The 18,573-nt window shown below is 41.9% G+C and overlaps 1 protein-coding gene across 2 annotated transcripts in view; it reads right to left on the bottom strand.

Annotated features, from left to right (window-relative positions):
• The window catches only part of CABLES1 (Cdk5 and Abl enzyme substrate 1), a 190,726-nt gene that overhangs the window by 91,031 nt on the left and 81,122 nt on the right, over positions 1-18,573 (bottom strand). For both annotated transcript variants that reach the window (XM_029591126.1, XM_029591125.1), the window contains exons 2-3: positions 15,350-15,421; positions 13,153-13,245 (exon numbers count right to left, since the gene is read on the bottom strand). In XM_029591126.1, coding sequence (XP_029446986.1) covers positions 13,153-13,245; positions 15,350-15,421 — 165 coding nt within the window. The remainder of the gene's footprint in view (positions 1-13,152; positions 13,246-15,349; positions 15,422-18,573) is intronic.

Below are 18,573 nucleotides of genomic sequence, written 5' to 3'. Positions count from 1 at the left end.
GTGTAAAGGAGAGAGAACCAGTGAGTGAGAGAAAGTCTGTGTGTGTATCTACATGTAAGGGAAAGAAAGCCAGTGAGTTTGACAGAGCCTGTGTGTGTGTGTGTGTGTGTGTGTCGATGCATGCGAGAGAGAGAGACACTGAGGATGAGAGACCCTTTGTGTGGGTATTTGTGAGGGGAGATAGCTAGCCAGTGAGTGTGACAGAGCCAGTGTGTTTGTATGTGAGAATGTATGAGTGAGAGAGGGAGTGTGCATTTATATGAGAGAGAGGATAAAGTCTGTGCACCCTCTCCCACTAATCTATGACAGTGTCTGGATGACTGGAAATCAAAAGTTTCTAGGAATGAAGAGTAGGGATTTTTTAAAATCTCTATTTGTTTTAATTATTGGACTTTGTGCCTGCTGTTTTGAAATATTTTATTGGTGTATGGTAAGTTTATAACATTTTAATAGGAGTTATTAATTATTATTATTAATTATTCTGTTCATCAGCAATTTTGAAATATTTAGTCTTTTTATTAATATGGTTTATTATTGATGGTTATATTTCTTAATTTTATTGTTTGAGGTTTAGTGAGGGAAGGTAGTGCTTTTATTTTACCCTTGTTGCCCTGCATACAGAACTGGCTTTTTGCTGTTTCCAGTTCAGTTTTTCACTGTACATTTCTATTTATACTTTATGGTCACTTTATTCTGTATTTGCTGAGGGTCCCTCTGTGTTATCTACTTGTGACCAAGGTGAGCTATTCTGCTACTGTATAGTTTTTGTGTAGGGATCTATAGCAGCCTGGCTTGTTCTGTTTTCTTAATAGGAGGTGTATTGATGTATTAGGGCCTAGAGTAATATTTGCAGTGTTGCCTTTTCATAAGTAGGATTTTTACTGTTTGAGTGTTGGCAGATAGAGCTGTTTTGGAGGGGGGGGGAGGGGCAAGGAGGCCGATCTGGCCCACCAGACTTTGGGGATGTTTAGCCTCCCTAATCTTCCACTGGGGGCCTATGATCACTTCCACTTGGCTGGCCTACCAAGTGACCCACCCAACAAGAAATGCTGGCAATGCCCAAGGCGCCCCTTATCTCATGGCATCCTGGGCGACCACCCAGCTCACTCTACCCAAAGGCTAGTCCTGAAAGCTCATACTTTGGCTTGCAATCATATAAACAAATTATAAACCATCCAACCCAAAAAGCAGGCCACACACTAGACCTAATTTTCACGAACTCGAGCATACTCACCACCGAAACCCCATCCTGCTCCCCAGTACTCTGGTCTGACCACACAATTATAAACACCACTCTCTCTATAAAGAAAATCGCATCCACCCCTCCCCCACGCAACCATACATTCCAATTCTGAAAACCTTGTTCCAGAGAGGACCTAATCACATCCCGCACAGACATCATCAACAAAATTGATCTTACAAACCCAGAATCAGCAATCTCCTCATGGAATAATATCAATAAAAACATTGCCGACAAAATCTGCCCGCTCTCAACAAAAAATATAAACCCCTCCCGCAACATTTCATCTGAATTAAAAAAAACTTAAAATTGACCTAAGAATCAAAGAAAGAAAATGGCGAAAACATCCTTCCCCTACACTGCTTGCCTAATACAAAACCTCCATGCATGCCTATAGGATTACCATCCTTAAAACAAAACAGAATTTCTACGCCCTTAAAATTCACGACTTTCAGTACAATCCCAAGGCCCTCTTCTCCCTCATATCTGACCTTACTAAAACCGCCCCTCACCCATATCAGACACTGACTCCAAAAGCAAATATGACGACCTCACACTTTTCTTCTATAACAAAATCTCCAAGCTTATAGTATATTATCCCACTGATACCTCTTTCTCCAATGTCTTCCCCATAAAAACTACAGCCAGCCTTCACTGTCTTGAAACCACATCATCATCCGAAATAGAATCCCTATTAAAGAAAATCAAACCCTCTGCATACCCTTCAGACACCATCCCGACCAAAATACTACTAATCATTCCCAACCTAATAGATAAAACCCTTTCTGAGATCATCAACTGCTTCCTCTCCCATGGTAATGTCCCCACCACTCTGAAACAAGCTATTGTTAAACCCATCCTAAAGAAACTCAATCTCGACCCCTCAGAACTATCCAACTTTCGTCCAATCTCAAACCTTCCCTTCCTAGCCAAAATCACAGAAAAAGTAGTCAACCTCCGCCTCTCTGAATACTTAGATAAACACAATATCCTATTCCCATCTCAGTTTGGCTTCCGTAAATTCTTCAGTACGAAAACACTCCTAATATCATTCACAGACACCATACTCAAAGGTATGAACAACGGACACTCCTTCCTCCTTGCAATGCTAGACATCTCATCTGCTTTCGACACCATCAGCCACAAAATCCTATTAAACCAACTCACCAACATAGGCATAACAGTCACGGCATTCCGCTGGTTTGAATCCTACCTTGAAAATAGACACTTCAAGGTCAAACTGGATAACAGTGAATCTGATCCCATCAACTTAACCCGAGGTGTACCCTATCATCTACCCTCTTCAATATCTACATGTTACTCCTCTGCCAACGCCTATCTAACCTAGGCCTCAACCACTTCATATAAGCGGACGACGTCCAAATTCTCATCCCCATCACTGACTCCCTATCCAATTCATTAAAGATCTGGGACAACTGCATCAACTCAATCAACCACTGGGGAACTGGGGAACCTTTTGGGGAAGGGGGAGTCTCTTCCGAAGGGATGGGCTCCACCTTAACCAGGGTGGAACCAGACTGCTGGCGCAAACCTTTAAAAAGGAGATAGAGCAGCTTTTAAACTAGAACAAAGGGGAAAGCCGACAGTCGCTCAGCAGCGCATGGTTCGGAGAGATGTATCTTTAAAGGATACTAATGATGCATTAGAATTAGGGCATCCCGACAGTGAGGTTCCAATAATTAGAAAAGTAGTCCAAGTGCCTGTAACTAAAAACTCACCTGAGCTAAAAAATTGTAACTTATCCCTATCAATTAAAAAGCAGAATAAAAATACAATCAAAAAACAAACTTTGAAATGTTTGTATGCTAATGCCAGAAGTCTAAGAAGTAAGATGGGAGAACTAGAATGTATAGCAGTAAATGATGACATAGACTTAATTGGCATCTCAGAGACATGGTGGAAAGAGGATAACCAATGGGACAGTGCTATACCGGGGTACAAATTATATCGCAATGACAGAGAGGAGCAGTCGGGAGGAGGTGTGGCGCTTTATGTCCGGGATGGCATAGAGTCCAACAGGATAAACATCCTGCATGAGACTAAATACAAAATTGAATCTTTATGGGTAGAAATCCCTTGTGTATCAGGGAAGACTACAGTGATAGGGGTATACTACCGTCCACCTGGTCAAGATGGTGAGATGGACAGTGAAATGCTAAGAGAAATTAGGGAAGCTAACCAAATTGGTAGTGCAGTAATAATGGGAGACTTCAATTACCCCAATATAGACTGGGTAAATGTATCATCGGGTCACGCTAGAGAGATAACGTTCCTGGATGGAATAAATGATAGCTTTATGGAGCAATTGGTTCAGGAACCGACGAGAGAGGGAGCAATTTTAGATCTAATTCTCAGTGGAGCACAGGACTTGGTGAGAGAGGTAACGGTGGTGGGGCCACTTGGCAATAGTGATCATAATATGATCAAATTTGATTTAATGACTGGAAAAGGAACAGTGTGCAAATCCAAGGCTCTCGTGCTAAACTTTCAAAAGGGAAACTTTGATAAAATGAGAAAAATTGTTAGAAAAAAACTGAAAGGAGCAGCTACAAAAGTAAAAAATGTCCAAGAGGCGTGGTCATTGTTAAAAAATACCATTCTAGAAGCACAGTCCAGATGTATTCCACACATTAAGAAAGGTGGAAAGAAGGCAAAACGATTACCGGCATGGTTAAAAGGGGAGGTGAAAGAAGCTATTTTAGCCAAAAGATCTTCATTCAAAAATTGGAAGAAGGATCCAACAGAAGAAAATAGGATAAAGCATAAACATTGGCAAGTTAAATGTAAGACATTGATAAGACAGGCTAAGAGAGAATTTGAAAAGAAGTTGGCTGTAGAGGCAAAAACTCACAGTAAAAACTTTTTTAAATATATCCGAAGCAGAAAGCCTGTGAGGGAGTCAGTTGGACCGTTAGATGATCGAGGGGTTAAAGGGGCACTTAGAGAAGATAAGGCCATCGTGGAAAGATTAAATGATTTCTTTGCTTCGGTGTTTACTGAAGAGGATGTTGGGGAGGTACCCGTAATGGAGAAGGTTTTCATGGGTAATGATTCAGATGGACTGAATCAAATCACGGTGAACCTAGAAGATGTGGTAGGCCTGATTGACAAACTGAAGAGTAGTAAATCACCTGGACCGGATGGTATACACCCCAGAGTTCTGAAGGAACTAAAAAATGAAATTTCAGACCTATTAGTAAAAATTTGTAACTTATCATTAAAATCATCCATTGTACCTGAAGACTGGAGGATAGCAAATGTAACCCCAATATTTAAAAAGGGCTCCAGGGGCGATCCGGGAAACTACAGACCGGTTAGCCTGACTTCAGTGCCAGGAAAAATAGTGGAAAGTGTTATAAACATCAAAATCACAGAACATATAGAAAGACATGGTTTAATGGAACAAAGTCAGCATGGCTTTACCCAGGGCAAGTCTTGCCTCACAAATCTGCTTCACTTTTTTGAAGGAGTTAATAAACATGTGGATAAAGGTGAACCGGTAGATATAGTATACTTGGATTTTCAGAAGGCGTTTGACAAAGTTCCTCATGAGAGGCTTCTAGGAAAAGTAAAAAGTCATGGGATAGGTGGCGATGTCCTTTCGTGGATTGCAAACTGGCTAAAAGACAGGAAACAGAGAGTAGGATTAAATGGGCAATTTTCTCAGTGGAAGGGAGTGGACAGTGGAGTACCTCAGGGTTCTGTGTTGGGACCCTTACTGTTCAATATATTTATAAATGATCTGGAAAGAAATACGACGAGTGAGATAATCAAATTTGCAGATGACACAAAATTGTGCAGAGTAGTTAAATCACAAGCAGATTGTGATAAATTGCAGGAAGACCTTGTGAGACTGGAAAATTGGGCATCCAAATGGCAGATGAAATTTAATGTGGATAAGTGCAAGGTGATGCATATAGGGAAAAATAATCCATGCTATAATTACACGATGTTGGGTTCCATATTAGGTGCTACAACCCAAGAAAGAGATCTAGGTGTCATAGTGGATAACACATTGAAATCGTCAGTTCAGTGTGCTGCGGCAGTCAAAAAAGCAAACAGAATGTTGGGAATTATTAGAAAAGGAATGATGAATAAAACGGAAAATGTCATAATGCCTCTGTATCACTCCATGGTGAGACCGCACCTTGAATACTGCGTACAATTCTGGTCGCCGCATCTCAAAAAAGATATAATTGCGATGGAGAAGGTACAGAGAAGGGCTACCAAAATGATAAGGGGAATGGAACAACTCCCCTATGAGGAAAGACTAAAGAGGTTAGGACTTTTCAGCTTGGAGAAGAGACGACTGAGGGGGGATATGATAGAGGTGTTTAAAATCATGAGAGGTCTAGAACGGGTAGATGTGAATCGGTTATTTACTCTTTCGGATAGTAGAAGGACTAGGGGACACTCCATGAAGTTAGCATGGGGCACATTTAAAACTAATCGGAGAAAGTTCTTTTTTACTCAACGCACAATTAAACTCTGGAATTTGTTGCCAGAGTATAGTATAGCTGTGTTTAAAAAAGGATTGGAGGAGAGAGGAGGAGAGCGTGGTGAGAAAAAGAACCAATACCCCAATTGAGAGGGCTCCGGGGGGAGCAAACAACAGCTGCAAACCCGACGGTCTCAGCAGCGTCACTGCCGACGTCACTGCCGACGTCAGGGGGCGGACCCGGTGAGACGAAGCAGGAAACAGATAAAAACTAACTGTTGGAGAATCACGCTGAGAGAGGAGGAGAGCGTGGTGAGAAAAAGAACCAATACCCCAATTGAGAGGGCTCCGGGGGGAGCAAACAACAGCTGCAAACCCGACGGTCTCAGCAGCGTCACTGCCGACGTCAGGGGGCGGACCCGGTGAGACGAAGCAGGAAACAGATTAAAAACTAACTGTTGGAGAATCACGCTGAGAGAGGAGGAGAGCGTGGTGAGAAAAAGAACCAATACCCCAATTGAGAGGGCTCCGGGGGGAGCAAACAACAGCTGCAAACCCGACGGTTTCAGCAGCGTCACTGCCGACGTCAGGGGGCGGACCCGGTGAGACGAAGCAGGAAACAGATAAAAACTAACTGTTGGAGAATCACGCTGAGAGAGGAGGAGAGCGTGGTGAGAAAAAGAACCAATACCCCAATTGAGAGGGCTCCGGGGGGAGCAAACAACAGCTGCAAACCCGACGGTCTCAGCAGCGTCACTGCCGACGTCAGGGGGCGGACCCGGTGAGACGAAGCAGGAAACAGATAAAAACTAACTGTTAGCGGCGCGCAGCAGAGCCGGCGCGCTGCCAAAGCCGCGCGCGCCTAAGGGGCGCGCGCATGGTCGGCTTTGCCCAGCTTCGCCCGTATTCGCCCGGATGTGGCCCGAAGTCTCAATAAAGGTCTTGAGGTAAAAACTTTATTTTCTTTCCACTTAACTCCTCCGAAAATCTATGTGGGAAAATTAGGCAATATTCCATAAATAATCTAGTGGTTTCAATTGTAAGTTGTTTTTGGGAAGAACATGCCTCCAAAAAGAAAGGGCAAGGTGAGAATATTTCCTTCTCTTCCTTTGCCCTCTCCAATTCAATTGGATATAACTAGATTTATGGTTTCTGCTGGAATAAATGGGTCAGGCATCGAGGAATCTGGTGTGCCTGCCAGTCAGGGAGGACCGGCAGTGCCTACAGAGGAGGCCTCCCTCAGTCCAAATCTTGGACTGCCACCAGCCCAACGGAACGGGAATGGGACTATGGGAGAAGCCTCTGCAGAATCAATTGCAGAGGCTGAAGGTGTTGTAGGAGCGATAGGTGGTCTGGAATTGTCCACACCACCAATAATCGAACGGGAACAACTGACTAACAGGACACCCCCTATTCCTATGACCCGCCCAGAGGTGGTTACTATGGATATGCTCTGGGATATGATGGCTGGAACTTTAAATAATATTCAGAGGTTGGAAAATAAAGTTGACGCAATGAATGTCGGAAATCAAAGAGATCTCCTTTTGGTTCAAAAACAAATGAAAGAATCAACTGAAAAAATAAAATTGTTGGAAAAGAATGAAAAGAAATATATGGACTTCCAAACAGCAGTTATAAAAGATAGAGAATCCATAAGTAAGAGATTGGAAAGTCTTGAAAACAACTCCAAACGCCTCAATCTAAGATTTCTAAATTTCCCCAGAGTGATCGGGGAAACACCAATAATTTCCTTAAAAAATTTCTTAACAGAGGCATTGGGGTTTGCTTTGGAAGACTCCCCTGTAATTATAAATTGCTTTTTCCTACCTAAAGCTAGAAATGTAAATCCTTTAACAGAAGATCAAATGTTTCAGGGTGATCTCACAAATTTTTTAGAAGATTCCCAGGCTCAGGTAATTGAAAGAGGAACATTGATGGCAATATTTTCATCAATTAATGATGTCAATACTGTTATGAAAAAATATTTTATAAAGTTCCCGGTCAATTACCTGGGGAAGGATATGAAAATTTTTCCAGACCTAGCTGCGTCAACCCAACAAAAACGGAAGGCTTTTTTAGCCTTCCGGCAAGATGTTATTGCCTTGGGATATAAGTTTATTTTAAGATTCCCGTGTAAATGTCTTATCACAAAGCAAGACGAATCCTTTATTTTTTTATTACCCGACCATTTAAAAAGTTTTGTGGATCAGCGTAAAATACCAACATCATCCCCATTGACATGACATAAGTAAAAGAAAAGTTATCCAGTATAATATTGCCCTTTTCTTGAGTATAATATATTATTTGAAGCTCCCTATGAATTTTTTCTTTTTTCCCACATCTCTCTCTAGTTTGAATACAAAAGATGGCATAAGGTCAAGTAACTGAAATATATATCTTAAATATGTTCTTTTCCTTTTTCTTTAGTTTTGTGTTTAGTTGTACCTTAGCCAAATTTTGGTATATATTTGTGTTGTTCAATATAATGATCTGAATTGCATTGAATGTAATATTCTTAAAATGATAAATAAATAATTAAAAAAAAAAAAAAAAAAAAAAAAAGGATTGGATAAGTTCTTGGAGGAGAAGTCCATTACCTGCTATTAAGTTCACTTAGAGAATAGCCACTGCCATTAGCAATGGTTACATGGAATAGACTTAGTTTTTGGGTACTTGCCAGGTTCTTATGGCCTGGATTGGCCACTGTTGGAAACAGGATGCTGGGCTTGATGGACCCTTGGTCTGACCCAGTATGGCATTTTCTTATGTTCTTATGTTCTTATGTTCTCACAAACCTGGATCTCACACTCAATACTGCCAAAACAGAACTCCTCATCATTTCTCACAATCCTCCTTCCTCCACCACCACACACTCTAACACCTCGCCCTTTACATCTCCCATCTTACAACATGTACGAAATCTTGGCGTTATCATAGACAACCAACTGAACTTAAAAGCATTCATAAAATCCACCTTGAAGGAATTCTACTTCAAACTTCATGTCTTAAAGAAACTAAGACCTCTCCTACATTTCAATGACTTTCGCACTGTACTTCAGGCCATAATTTTCTCCAAAATCAACTATTGTAACTCCCTCCTCTTAGGCCTCCCTGCCGTCACCATCAAACCCTTCCAAATGTTACGTAATGCGGCAGCCAGAATACTCACCAATACACGCAGGAAAGATCACATCACACCTATTCTAAGAGACCTCCACTGGCTCCCTATCTCCTCCAGAATTCTCTACAAGAGCCTCTCCCTTATACACAAGACCATACACAACCAGAACATTAAATGGCTAAATGACTCCCTCCATTTCCATACATCCAATAAACCCACCAGATCAGCCTATAAAGGAACCCTACACATATCCTCTCCTAAAATCACACATCTCTCCTCCACAAGGAATCGAGCACTTTCGATAGCAGGTCCCTTAAACTGGAACTCAATGCCTCCAGATCTCCGCATTGAACCTTGCACACAGAAATTAAAAAACAAATTTAAAACATGGCTCTTTAAACAAGCCTTCCCCTCATGCACCCTTACCAGCTCATGTTTCTCCCTGTCTCCTGTTACATTTTTCCCTTTATATCTCCCCCTACACTCTCCCACCTTTACTTTGATTTTATTCCCCCCCACCCACTGCCATCTATCGCTTCCTCTTACTTTAATCCGCCTTAATTATTTGTAAACCTCTCTGAGTCCCTCACATGTTAACTGTTATGTCCTTCAGTTGAAACCATGATATCATTCACAATTAGTTATTACTATGTTTATAGTTATGTACCATATCTTAACTTATTATACTACCAGTTGTTCCAGGTAACTGTTACTCTTTATTATTTAACTATACTGTTCCATGTAGACCGATACGATGTGCAAACGGTTATCGGTATATAAAAGCCTTTAAATAAATAAATAAAATTAAATAAATAAATAAATAAATAAATAAATAAATATTGCCATGAACATGCTACATAATATATTTCAGATGGTCTTAAAATTAAAGGGACAATTTATCAGGTCATTCTGAAATTTTACCATGAAGAAAGTTTAATGTTGGTTGCACTGTATTGGAAATGACTAAACAGTGACACAAAAAGCAAAGCATGCAGATATCAAATGAACCCCCTCCTCTCATCTCATATCCCACAAGCATATAGGTAGAGGTATTATGTTTCAAAATATGTCTCTGGATTCCTTTGTAAGGTAAAAGCTTCTTGTAGTACCACAGGGAGGGCCTGGTGAGGTGCAGGCACATGATGGAGATTGTGCAATTGAGACATGATAGGGTGAAAGAAACTATTGCAAAATTAATTAAATTAATCCTGACACACAGCTATCTTAGTTTTAATATCTCTAGTTCATGGGCATTGCCATGGGCACCAGAATAGCACCATACTATGCCAACCTTTGCATGGCAAACCTGGAAGAGACATTTCTGAATAAATATCAGACTAGACCCTTGAAATCTTATGGGTATACTGATGGCATTGTTATGATTTGGCCAGAGGGAGAAGAGACTCTCATAGTCATAAATCTTTTAATGCACTCCATCCTTCAATCAGATTCAAAATGGAGTACTCCAAAGAGCATGAACTTTTTGGATATCACAATTTCTACCAACAATAACCATCTTTAAACACTTGTCTTTGGAAATTGATTGACAGATGTAGTTACCTTTACAATTTCAGCTTCTACCCTTCACATACAAAAAAAAAGTCCATTATACACCATCAAACTACACATTATAACCGATTATGTTCTAACCCAGAAAGACGAACACCTCAAAGTCCTGACTGAATTATTCAAACAAAAAGGCTACAACCTCAAAATCATATCCAGGAAGACTGCTTGTTCACTTAAAAACACCCAGGACAAATCTACTACAGGACCAAGAAAGGAAAACCTCAGACCGAGTATCCCCTTGTAGTTACATACAACCCACAGTTGGAAAAACTACGAAAGATCTGGAGGATGAATCACTTAAAAGAAATATTATCTGCTCCACCAGTACCGACCTTCAGGCAACTACCTAATCTGAGGCAAAAATGGCACATATCCCTGCAATTTGCCATGCTGCAGGCTATGCCAACACGTTATAAGATCCCCACAATCACGCACATGGGAAAGACACTGAATATAAGGGGATCCTGCGCACGTGCCTCCTCTAATGTAGTGTACATGATTCAGTGCAGACAATGTGAAGAAGCACGCTACACTGGTGACCCAGACCAGACCTTAAAGGCAAGATCAATCACCATAGAGGAGACCAGAACACCACCTCCATGGGGCAACACTTCAGAACCAGACCACTGCATCAATGACCTTATGATCCGGATAATGAAAGGAAAATTTAAAACGGTTCAGAAACACTGAGGTCCACATTCAGCTGCCACGTGGCTGAGCTAGTTAGCCGGATAAGTTAAAACCAGCAAACTTTAGGACAGCCCCATGGCCCAACCAGAGTTGGCCAGTTAATTTAGCCATCTAACTCTGAATATCAAGTTAGCTGGTTAACTTATCTTGTCAACTTGACTCCTCCCTGATCCGCCCATTCCCCGCCCGAGTTACCGGATAAGTCAGCCACTTTTCCTGCTAAGTGGTGCCCTTTGACCAGAGCCAGATATTCAGTGGCATCACTTAGCCGGATAAATAGTACTTATCCAGCTAACATTTGTTTTGAATATTGGCCTCTCAAGGCTTTTGAAGTTAAAATGATGTCACTGACAATAAAGTACTTAAGGATTTGTTTTTTTTTAACCCATTACGAACCATAAAATTATACTGCCTTTCACCTTCTAATCACTCATCAAACCTTCCCCCAGCCCTACAAATCCCCTTCCCCTATAATTTTTATGATTTGCTTATATTTTCTGGTAATATCATCTAATGTTCATTCTATTCTGACCCAAGGAAAGGAGTAATAGGCATGAAATGTATAAAGTTAGCCCATTAAAAATATATCACCTTGTAATTATTGTTATTATTATTTTTTTTTTATTGTATTTGTCAATCTTTAATTCTTTGCTAAACATAATGGACAGCAAAGGTGACCAGGACCAGCTGTGCAATCAGTCAGAAGAAGATAAAAAAAAACCCATAACAGCAGGAAATAATCATTTTTGCTGAACTGAAGAGTCCAGCCCAATCTATAATCAGCTGGAATGAAATGCTTCTGAAAGCACAAAGACAAAATATTAGCAAAATATTAGCACTATATAACCTTGGCAGGAAAAAAGCAAATCTTCCAATCAGGTATAATTGCTGCTATTTGGTGGATCACTTTCAGGTACCATGTTTCTACCTTGTGTAAAGGGGTCTATACTGTTAGTGGGCCTAACAGAGAGTTTCTGGTGTATGTTAACTCCTAAGTTAAAATACAAACAAAAAAACTGTTAGAAAGTAATTTACTTCTGCAAGGGATGTGCATTTATTTATATATACATATACACACACACACAGTATATAAGTGAAGCAATTTACTCCCGGGGAAAGCACTGTTACCTAGCTGTCTTTCCAATTACCAAGGGCAATGAGCCACATTTAATGCAAGAATCGTGGTCATTAAAATAAACAGGGCAGATTTAAAAATTTCCAGCCATTCTGAAAAGCTCTGATTTACCTGGCTAACTGTTCGGCCGGGTAAAAGTCAGCTGAATAAATTGGAGTCATTCCAGGGGCGGAGTTAAGTTAGCCAGAGATAAATTATTTGGCTAACTCAGAAAAATTCAGAGTTAGCTGGATAAGTTACGAGTCTATGCCTGGTTATGCCAGAAAGAAAGCCTTAAAGTTAGCTGGATAAATGTATCCAACTAACTAGAACTTTATCTGGCTATATCCAGTGGGGCACCTCATCGGTTGCGCTCCGGCGGAATACCCATGGCGATTTATCTAGCTAACTTTAAGCAGGGTAAGTTGCCCGCTTGGCCCACTAAATATTGACCTTGATCTTCTTAAAGGAGGGCACCTTACGTCCTGCGAAAGGCAGCACAAACATGCCCGGCTCCTGCTTCTCAGCATGGATCTCATGCATCACCATTCTTTCGTTTGCTTTCACACAATCAACAAGGGGCACTCCAGGAGCTCGGGCTGACCCAGCCCAACGGAGCAGCTCATTTCACTGAACAGCAAGGCATTTTACTAAGAATCCAAAAGGTCCTTTCACAGGACTGCCTTTGCAAGCACAGGCATGTTCGAGTCCTAGGGGGAAGTGCACTTTAGTTTCTGCTTTTAGACCCAGACCATTGTTGTGATGAGTTGGGGGTTGCGGAGGGGCAGAAGAGCACTTTTTTTTTCTGCTGACTCGGTTGCCTCCTGTAATTTTTTTTTAGGCATTAACTTTATGCTGCAATAATAATTAACCCTTGCTCTCTCTCTCTCCCGTTCTCCCATTCCTTCCTCCTCCACCCCGCAGCCCTGGCATGGGAGCACCTTCTTTTTGGACAGTACCTGCCGTTCCTGGTGTCGTGCTGACGCATGTTCTTGATAAAGTGAATCTTTTTAAAGTTCTTTGGTCTGGGTGAACCTGACAGAGTTCGACACCTAAAAAAAAAAAAGAAAACATAACAAAAAAAACCCGTCGATATATTGTACACGCAAACTCCTGAAGTCGGCGCCAAGCTAGAAAAGCTGATACAATCTCAAAACACAAAGACAGGAAGGAAAGACAGCAAAAATGATTCAAAGTCAACCTGATTTTCAGAGTCAGCAAAAGCACCAGGGTAAATGAGTCTGGGAACAAGAAGCTGTTTATTAAAATAATACACAGCTTCCCTGACGCCACAGAACTATTAGCAATCTTTCACCATAACTCTATTAATGAGGCACTGTGAAATCTATCCAAGCAGAAGAATGAAAACATTGTTTTGGCCGCATGTTCGCTGCTGGTCACTGGCAGAGTCCTTATTGACAATTTAATTAGTTTTGCCTTTTCTCTTTTTGGGAACCTTTCCGTAGTAAACTCCTGAAAGTCCTGCACTACGCCATGGTGTGGCACACTATAACACTGCCTTCCTTTACTGATTTCGGGAGCAATAAGTGGTTTTACAATTGGTTTTTTGTTGTTGTTGCTTTCAAGCATTTTCTGGCAGTACACAAATAAGGCTAAGGACCAAGCCAGCAGAACTCGTAGGCGTGCACAGGCTCAACTCGCACCAGAGGGAGGCTTCTGGCCTCAGAACACAGCCAGCAGTAATCAAATTGGCAAAAACAACGTTTGTTTACGGCTATAAAAGGATCCATGCGGTTATTACACTATTCCAAGAATGCGATTTCCTTTCTATTTTTTTTTTGTTTTATTTCATTTGAGACGAGAGAGATAAAAAATGCTAAAAAGGGGTCTCTGTTTTATTACGTGGAAAAGATCCCCTTGGAACACTAAAGCAGTGTTACTTTGTGTGACATCTCTAAGCCACCAACCTTGGGATACTTCTTTTAATGAAAGACAAGTGCTGGGCATTGCCATGGAGAGGAGCTGGGTTCAATTCCCGGCTCTGGTCTAATGCTCCCCAGGTCGATGGGGGCTGGGGACCCTGCAGAGGCAACTTTCACAGTCCCTGGGATGAGGGTGGGGGCTGTGCAAGGAAGGGGAGGCAGGAATCTTATTATCCCTTGACAGGGGGCTGGGGGTGGGAGCAAGGAGTGTTAGCACCAACAGTGCCTAGCGGCATCCAAATTCTAAATCCGTCACCGCACATGGCACTGGAACCCAACAGAAGCTGGTTATGATGGAGCTGGTAGCCGAACATATCAGGAGAAAACTGCTGGCCACAAAAAAACCCTCCAAAAACAAAGAAGTATCCCCCCCAACCCCTTCATAACAAATAGAAGAGGCAGAGAAGAGATATTAAGAGAGAACACAGCATACACAGCTCCTGTACCTCCATGCAGGTCGGGATTGGCCATCTTCCAGTTCCGCTTCCCCGGCTGCCTGTGGCTAATGAGCACAGCCTGCAGGTGGTGGATCCTCTGATCCACCACCTGCAGTTCTGCCTTGGGGAAGGGTGGACTGGAAGTAGAGTCTGCTCTCTTTTCCCGTCCTCACTCCTGTGGCCTGCCTTTTTTTTTGGGGGGGGGGTACGACAGGGCAGACCAGTACCTTTTGTCTCCAGGTAATGTGGGCAGAGGGGACTGCAATAGCCTGTGTGCTAAGAGGAAGGGGTGTGTATGCAGTGCGATGGATGATAGCACTCACACCGATAAGGCCACAGGAAGAGGCTTGAGCTGCAGCGCCTGCGAGAAGCTCTTCATGGCCATTGCAGCCCGCTGGCACCAGCTTGCCTGCGCAAAATTTCTGATTGCCAGGAGTGAGCTTCGCAACTGGAAATTTCGCGCCTTGCAAAGCTTTCTGTAGAATTAACTGTCCTCTGCTCTGTTAGGGTCTTTTCTTTCTCCATTCTGGCAATTTAAGCAGCCACCTTTGTTTCTATGAAAAAAAAAAGAAGCTTCCCAACGGCTACACATGATGAACCACATCCTAGAGCAGTGGTTCCCAACCCTGTCCTATCAGTCAGGTTATCCACAATGAATATGCATGAGAGAAAATGTGCATGCACTGCCTGCATAATATGCAGGATTGGGAACCACTGTCCTAGAGCTTTAGCTGAACACAAAACTAAGACGGCATGATAGAGCCATGCTTCGTTACCTTCTCAACGGGGCATTTTCTTCAATGTCTTCCAATGTTTCCAAAGAAGATCGCTGGGAGATCAGCCGACGCCTTCAGGAAAGAAAGAGAAACAAATAAGAACATTTTTCACTGAGCTGCAGATTTGAAAATCAGACCAATCGCTATACCACATGCGGCCTGAACAGACACATATTTCGACAGTGGAGAATTCCTGGAAGGTTCAACTCCAGTTATCCTTGAGCAATGCATGCAAGGTACGTCACTTTCATACCACACAAAATTCAAAGGAATGGTCCACCACTACCAAAGTTCCAATTGTTAAATGCTACCACTGGCAGGAAAGCTTCCATTCTCAATCTTTTTATTGGTGCTAAAAGATATTTTGTTAGGCTCTATACAACTATTTTTACGGGAAATACCATTTCAGACAGACTCTGCTTGCCTCCGTTTCAACATCATCCAGTGTAGAACACCTAAAACGGCCCAAATGTGAAATTACCATCTTGAAGCAGCACAGGCTGAGAGCATATGGGCTCTCTAATTTTCTCTTTCCAAATGAAGATAACCTGGTAATTATTTAGGTTTCTATTCCTTTTCAAGTGAAGAAAACTATTACGTTTATTGATCTGAAATATAAATAAGGTATTTCTTGTGTCTTAATTTAATATGAAATGGAAGTGACTTCATAGAGGGCTGAGTGCAGTGAGGACAAGCACTCGTATGGACAGCTCTTAACCAGTTTACAAAAACCCAGTCATACACAACGAATCCAGGGCAGATGCCACAGCCGGCAGAGTACCACACCACCATTTGGTAGAAAGCCATCTGTATGGAGGCTAAACTTTATTCGCCTCTGTCAAAGAGTAAATCATTTTTTAAATTTATTTTCCTCAATTATATGTCAGAAGGAAATATGTATTTTCTAAAAAACTCAAACTCAGGATACTACAGCACATAATCCAATTACAACAACAAACAAAAAGGTGAAATTCATGTAGAGGAATTCACCCCCGTAAAGTTTAAGCCCAGAATGAAAAGGTTAAAGGTCCATAAAGGTTGAACGAGGACTAAGCAGAATACAAGGTTAAAAAAAATAGTTAAAAGAACTAAAATAAAGCCCACTACAAACAATTTTTATTTTAAAACTCATCAGAGCAACTCAAGAGATGAAAAAAGAAACAAATTTCACTCACTTAATATTGCCATCTTTTAGATATGGGAAAACAGGCCGCTGAAGACTGTGTTAACAGTTTTATAATTAAATACTGCAATTTATTTATTATTATTCATGTAAAAAAAACAATATCAATCACCTCCCTGACACAAATAGGCCACCCAAAGCAATGTACAAGAAATCGCAAGTTTGCTTACCTGTAAACAGGGTTTCTCCATAGACAGCAGGATGAATTAGCCATAATTTATGGGTGATCTCATTCAACAGCGTGGACATGGACCCAGCTCTCAGATCAGAGCTCAATAAAGGCTTTTCTGAGCACGTGCGGGAGTCTTCAGCCCCGTGCTGCTTTGTGAACCCCCTCAGTCTCTTCCAGAGCTTAAACTTTAGTAAAGTAGTTGACTCTCCAGGGAGGTGAGCAGTTAAGTATGGGTAATTTATCCTGTCTACAGAGAATCCTGTTTATAGATAAGCAAACTTGCAATCTCTGTTGACAAACAGGTATGAATTAGCTATAACCTATGGGGAGTCCTAAGCAAAGGGCCTGATTTTCAAAAGCATTTAACCACTTAAGACTAGGTATAAATGGGCTTTTGAAAATTGCTACACTAAATGCCATTGAATTGTCCATAGGTATTACTCACATTAAGAGCATTTAAAGTGGGTAAATAGCTTTTGAAAATTTATACGATAGAATGTTACATTTACATGTGTAACTCCTTTGAAAATTCATCTGTTTGGTTGCAGAGCGGAACAACTACTGAAACAAGCTATCCGGACCATCACCAGTTGAGAATGGACTACTGGGACAACAGGTTGCACATTACTTCTCGTCCAAAGTTAATGTCCCTTCGAGACATGTTGTTGAGCCAGTAGTGGGACATTAAGGTGTGAATGGATGACCAAGCAGCAGCTTTGCAAATGTCTTCAATGGAAATGGCCCTTAGAAGAGCCACTGAAGTTGCCATGGCTCTCGCTAGATGAGCCTCGACAGTCTGTAATCTGCAAGTCAGCTAACCAGCACATAACAATGCATGATACAATCTGCCAGTCAATTGGCATAAATTCTTTTGGTAACTGCCTGCCCCAATCTGCTGGGATCAAAGGATATAAAACAGTTGAGAAGCTTGACGATAAGGTTGAACCCTTATCAAATAATGCATTAGGGCTCTCTTTCAGTCCAAGCAGCAAAGAGCTCTTTCTCCCTCTGGGGCAATTACAATAAACCATGCTAGCATGACATTTTACTCCTGTTTTAGTGTAGGTTTTCAGTGCTAATTTAACCCCGGTATGTAATAGAGTTTTAGCACCAAAAACACACACAGCAAGCAAGAGTTAAAACCTGCACTAGGATTAGCACGGGTACATGCAAACTGCAGGGTAATGAGCACACATTAACTATTGCCCTACAATGCAAGAAGCGTGCTAGTGGGGAGACTGCCTAGTGAGCCTTCTTTTACCACGCAAAAGCAAGCAAGAATTAAACTTCCCACGGTCGAGAGCTTGACAAAATGGAGCAGGTCTAGGTCCAGCTGAACTCCCCCCCCCCCACCCCCCCCACACACACTCACCCGCATTCAAAAATTAGCCAGGGGGGCTGAACCCCTTCAACATTAGCTGAGCCAAGCCGGGACAAGTGACTGAACTCCTTTCCCTCCTACTCACCTTTAAAATTTGCCAGACCAAAGGGTCAAACCTTTCCACCAACCTGCCTTCAAAAATGAAAGTAGCCAGGAGCCCCCCAAACCCATCCCCACCTCCAAGGAACCCCAACCAGAGAAGACCTTACCTCCTGCGGCTGGACTGCTCCTGCACTGCTTGTTAATTGGTCCCTCTACTGTCAGCTGTCAGTGAAAGGGCCAATCCCCTTTCAGAATTCTGAAAGGAGAGCCTTCTGAAAGGGGAATGGTCCTTTCACTGACAGCTGACAGTGGAGGGACCAATCACCAAGCAATAAATGAGCAGGGTACCTGTGAACATTTGAGTTCTGTTCACCCTGAGATTAGTTGGGGGGGGGGGGAGAGCTGTACAAACTCTCTCTTTCTCCACTCCTCTTCCTCCTGGAATA

Source organism: Rhinatrema bivittatum, chromosome 2 (assembly GCF_901001135.1).
Source record: "Rhinatrema bivittatum chromosome 2, aRhiBiv1.1, whole genome shotgun sequence".
NCBI lineage: Eukaryota > Metazoa > Chordata > Amphibia > Gymnophiona > Rhinatrematidae > Rhinatrema > Rhinatrema bivittatum.
Note: the sequence above shows the minus strand (reverse complement) of the source record. Positions and strands in the feature narration are given on the sequence as shown.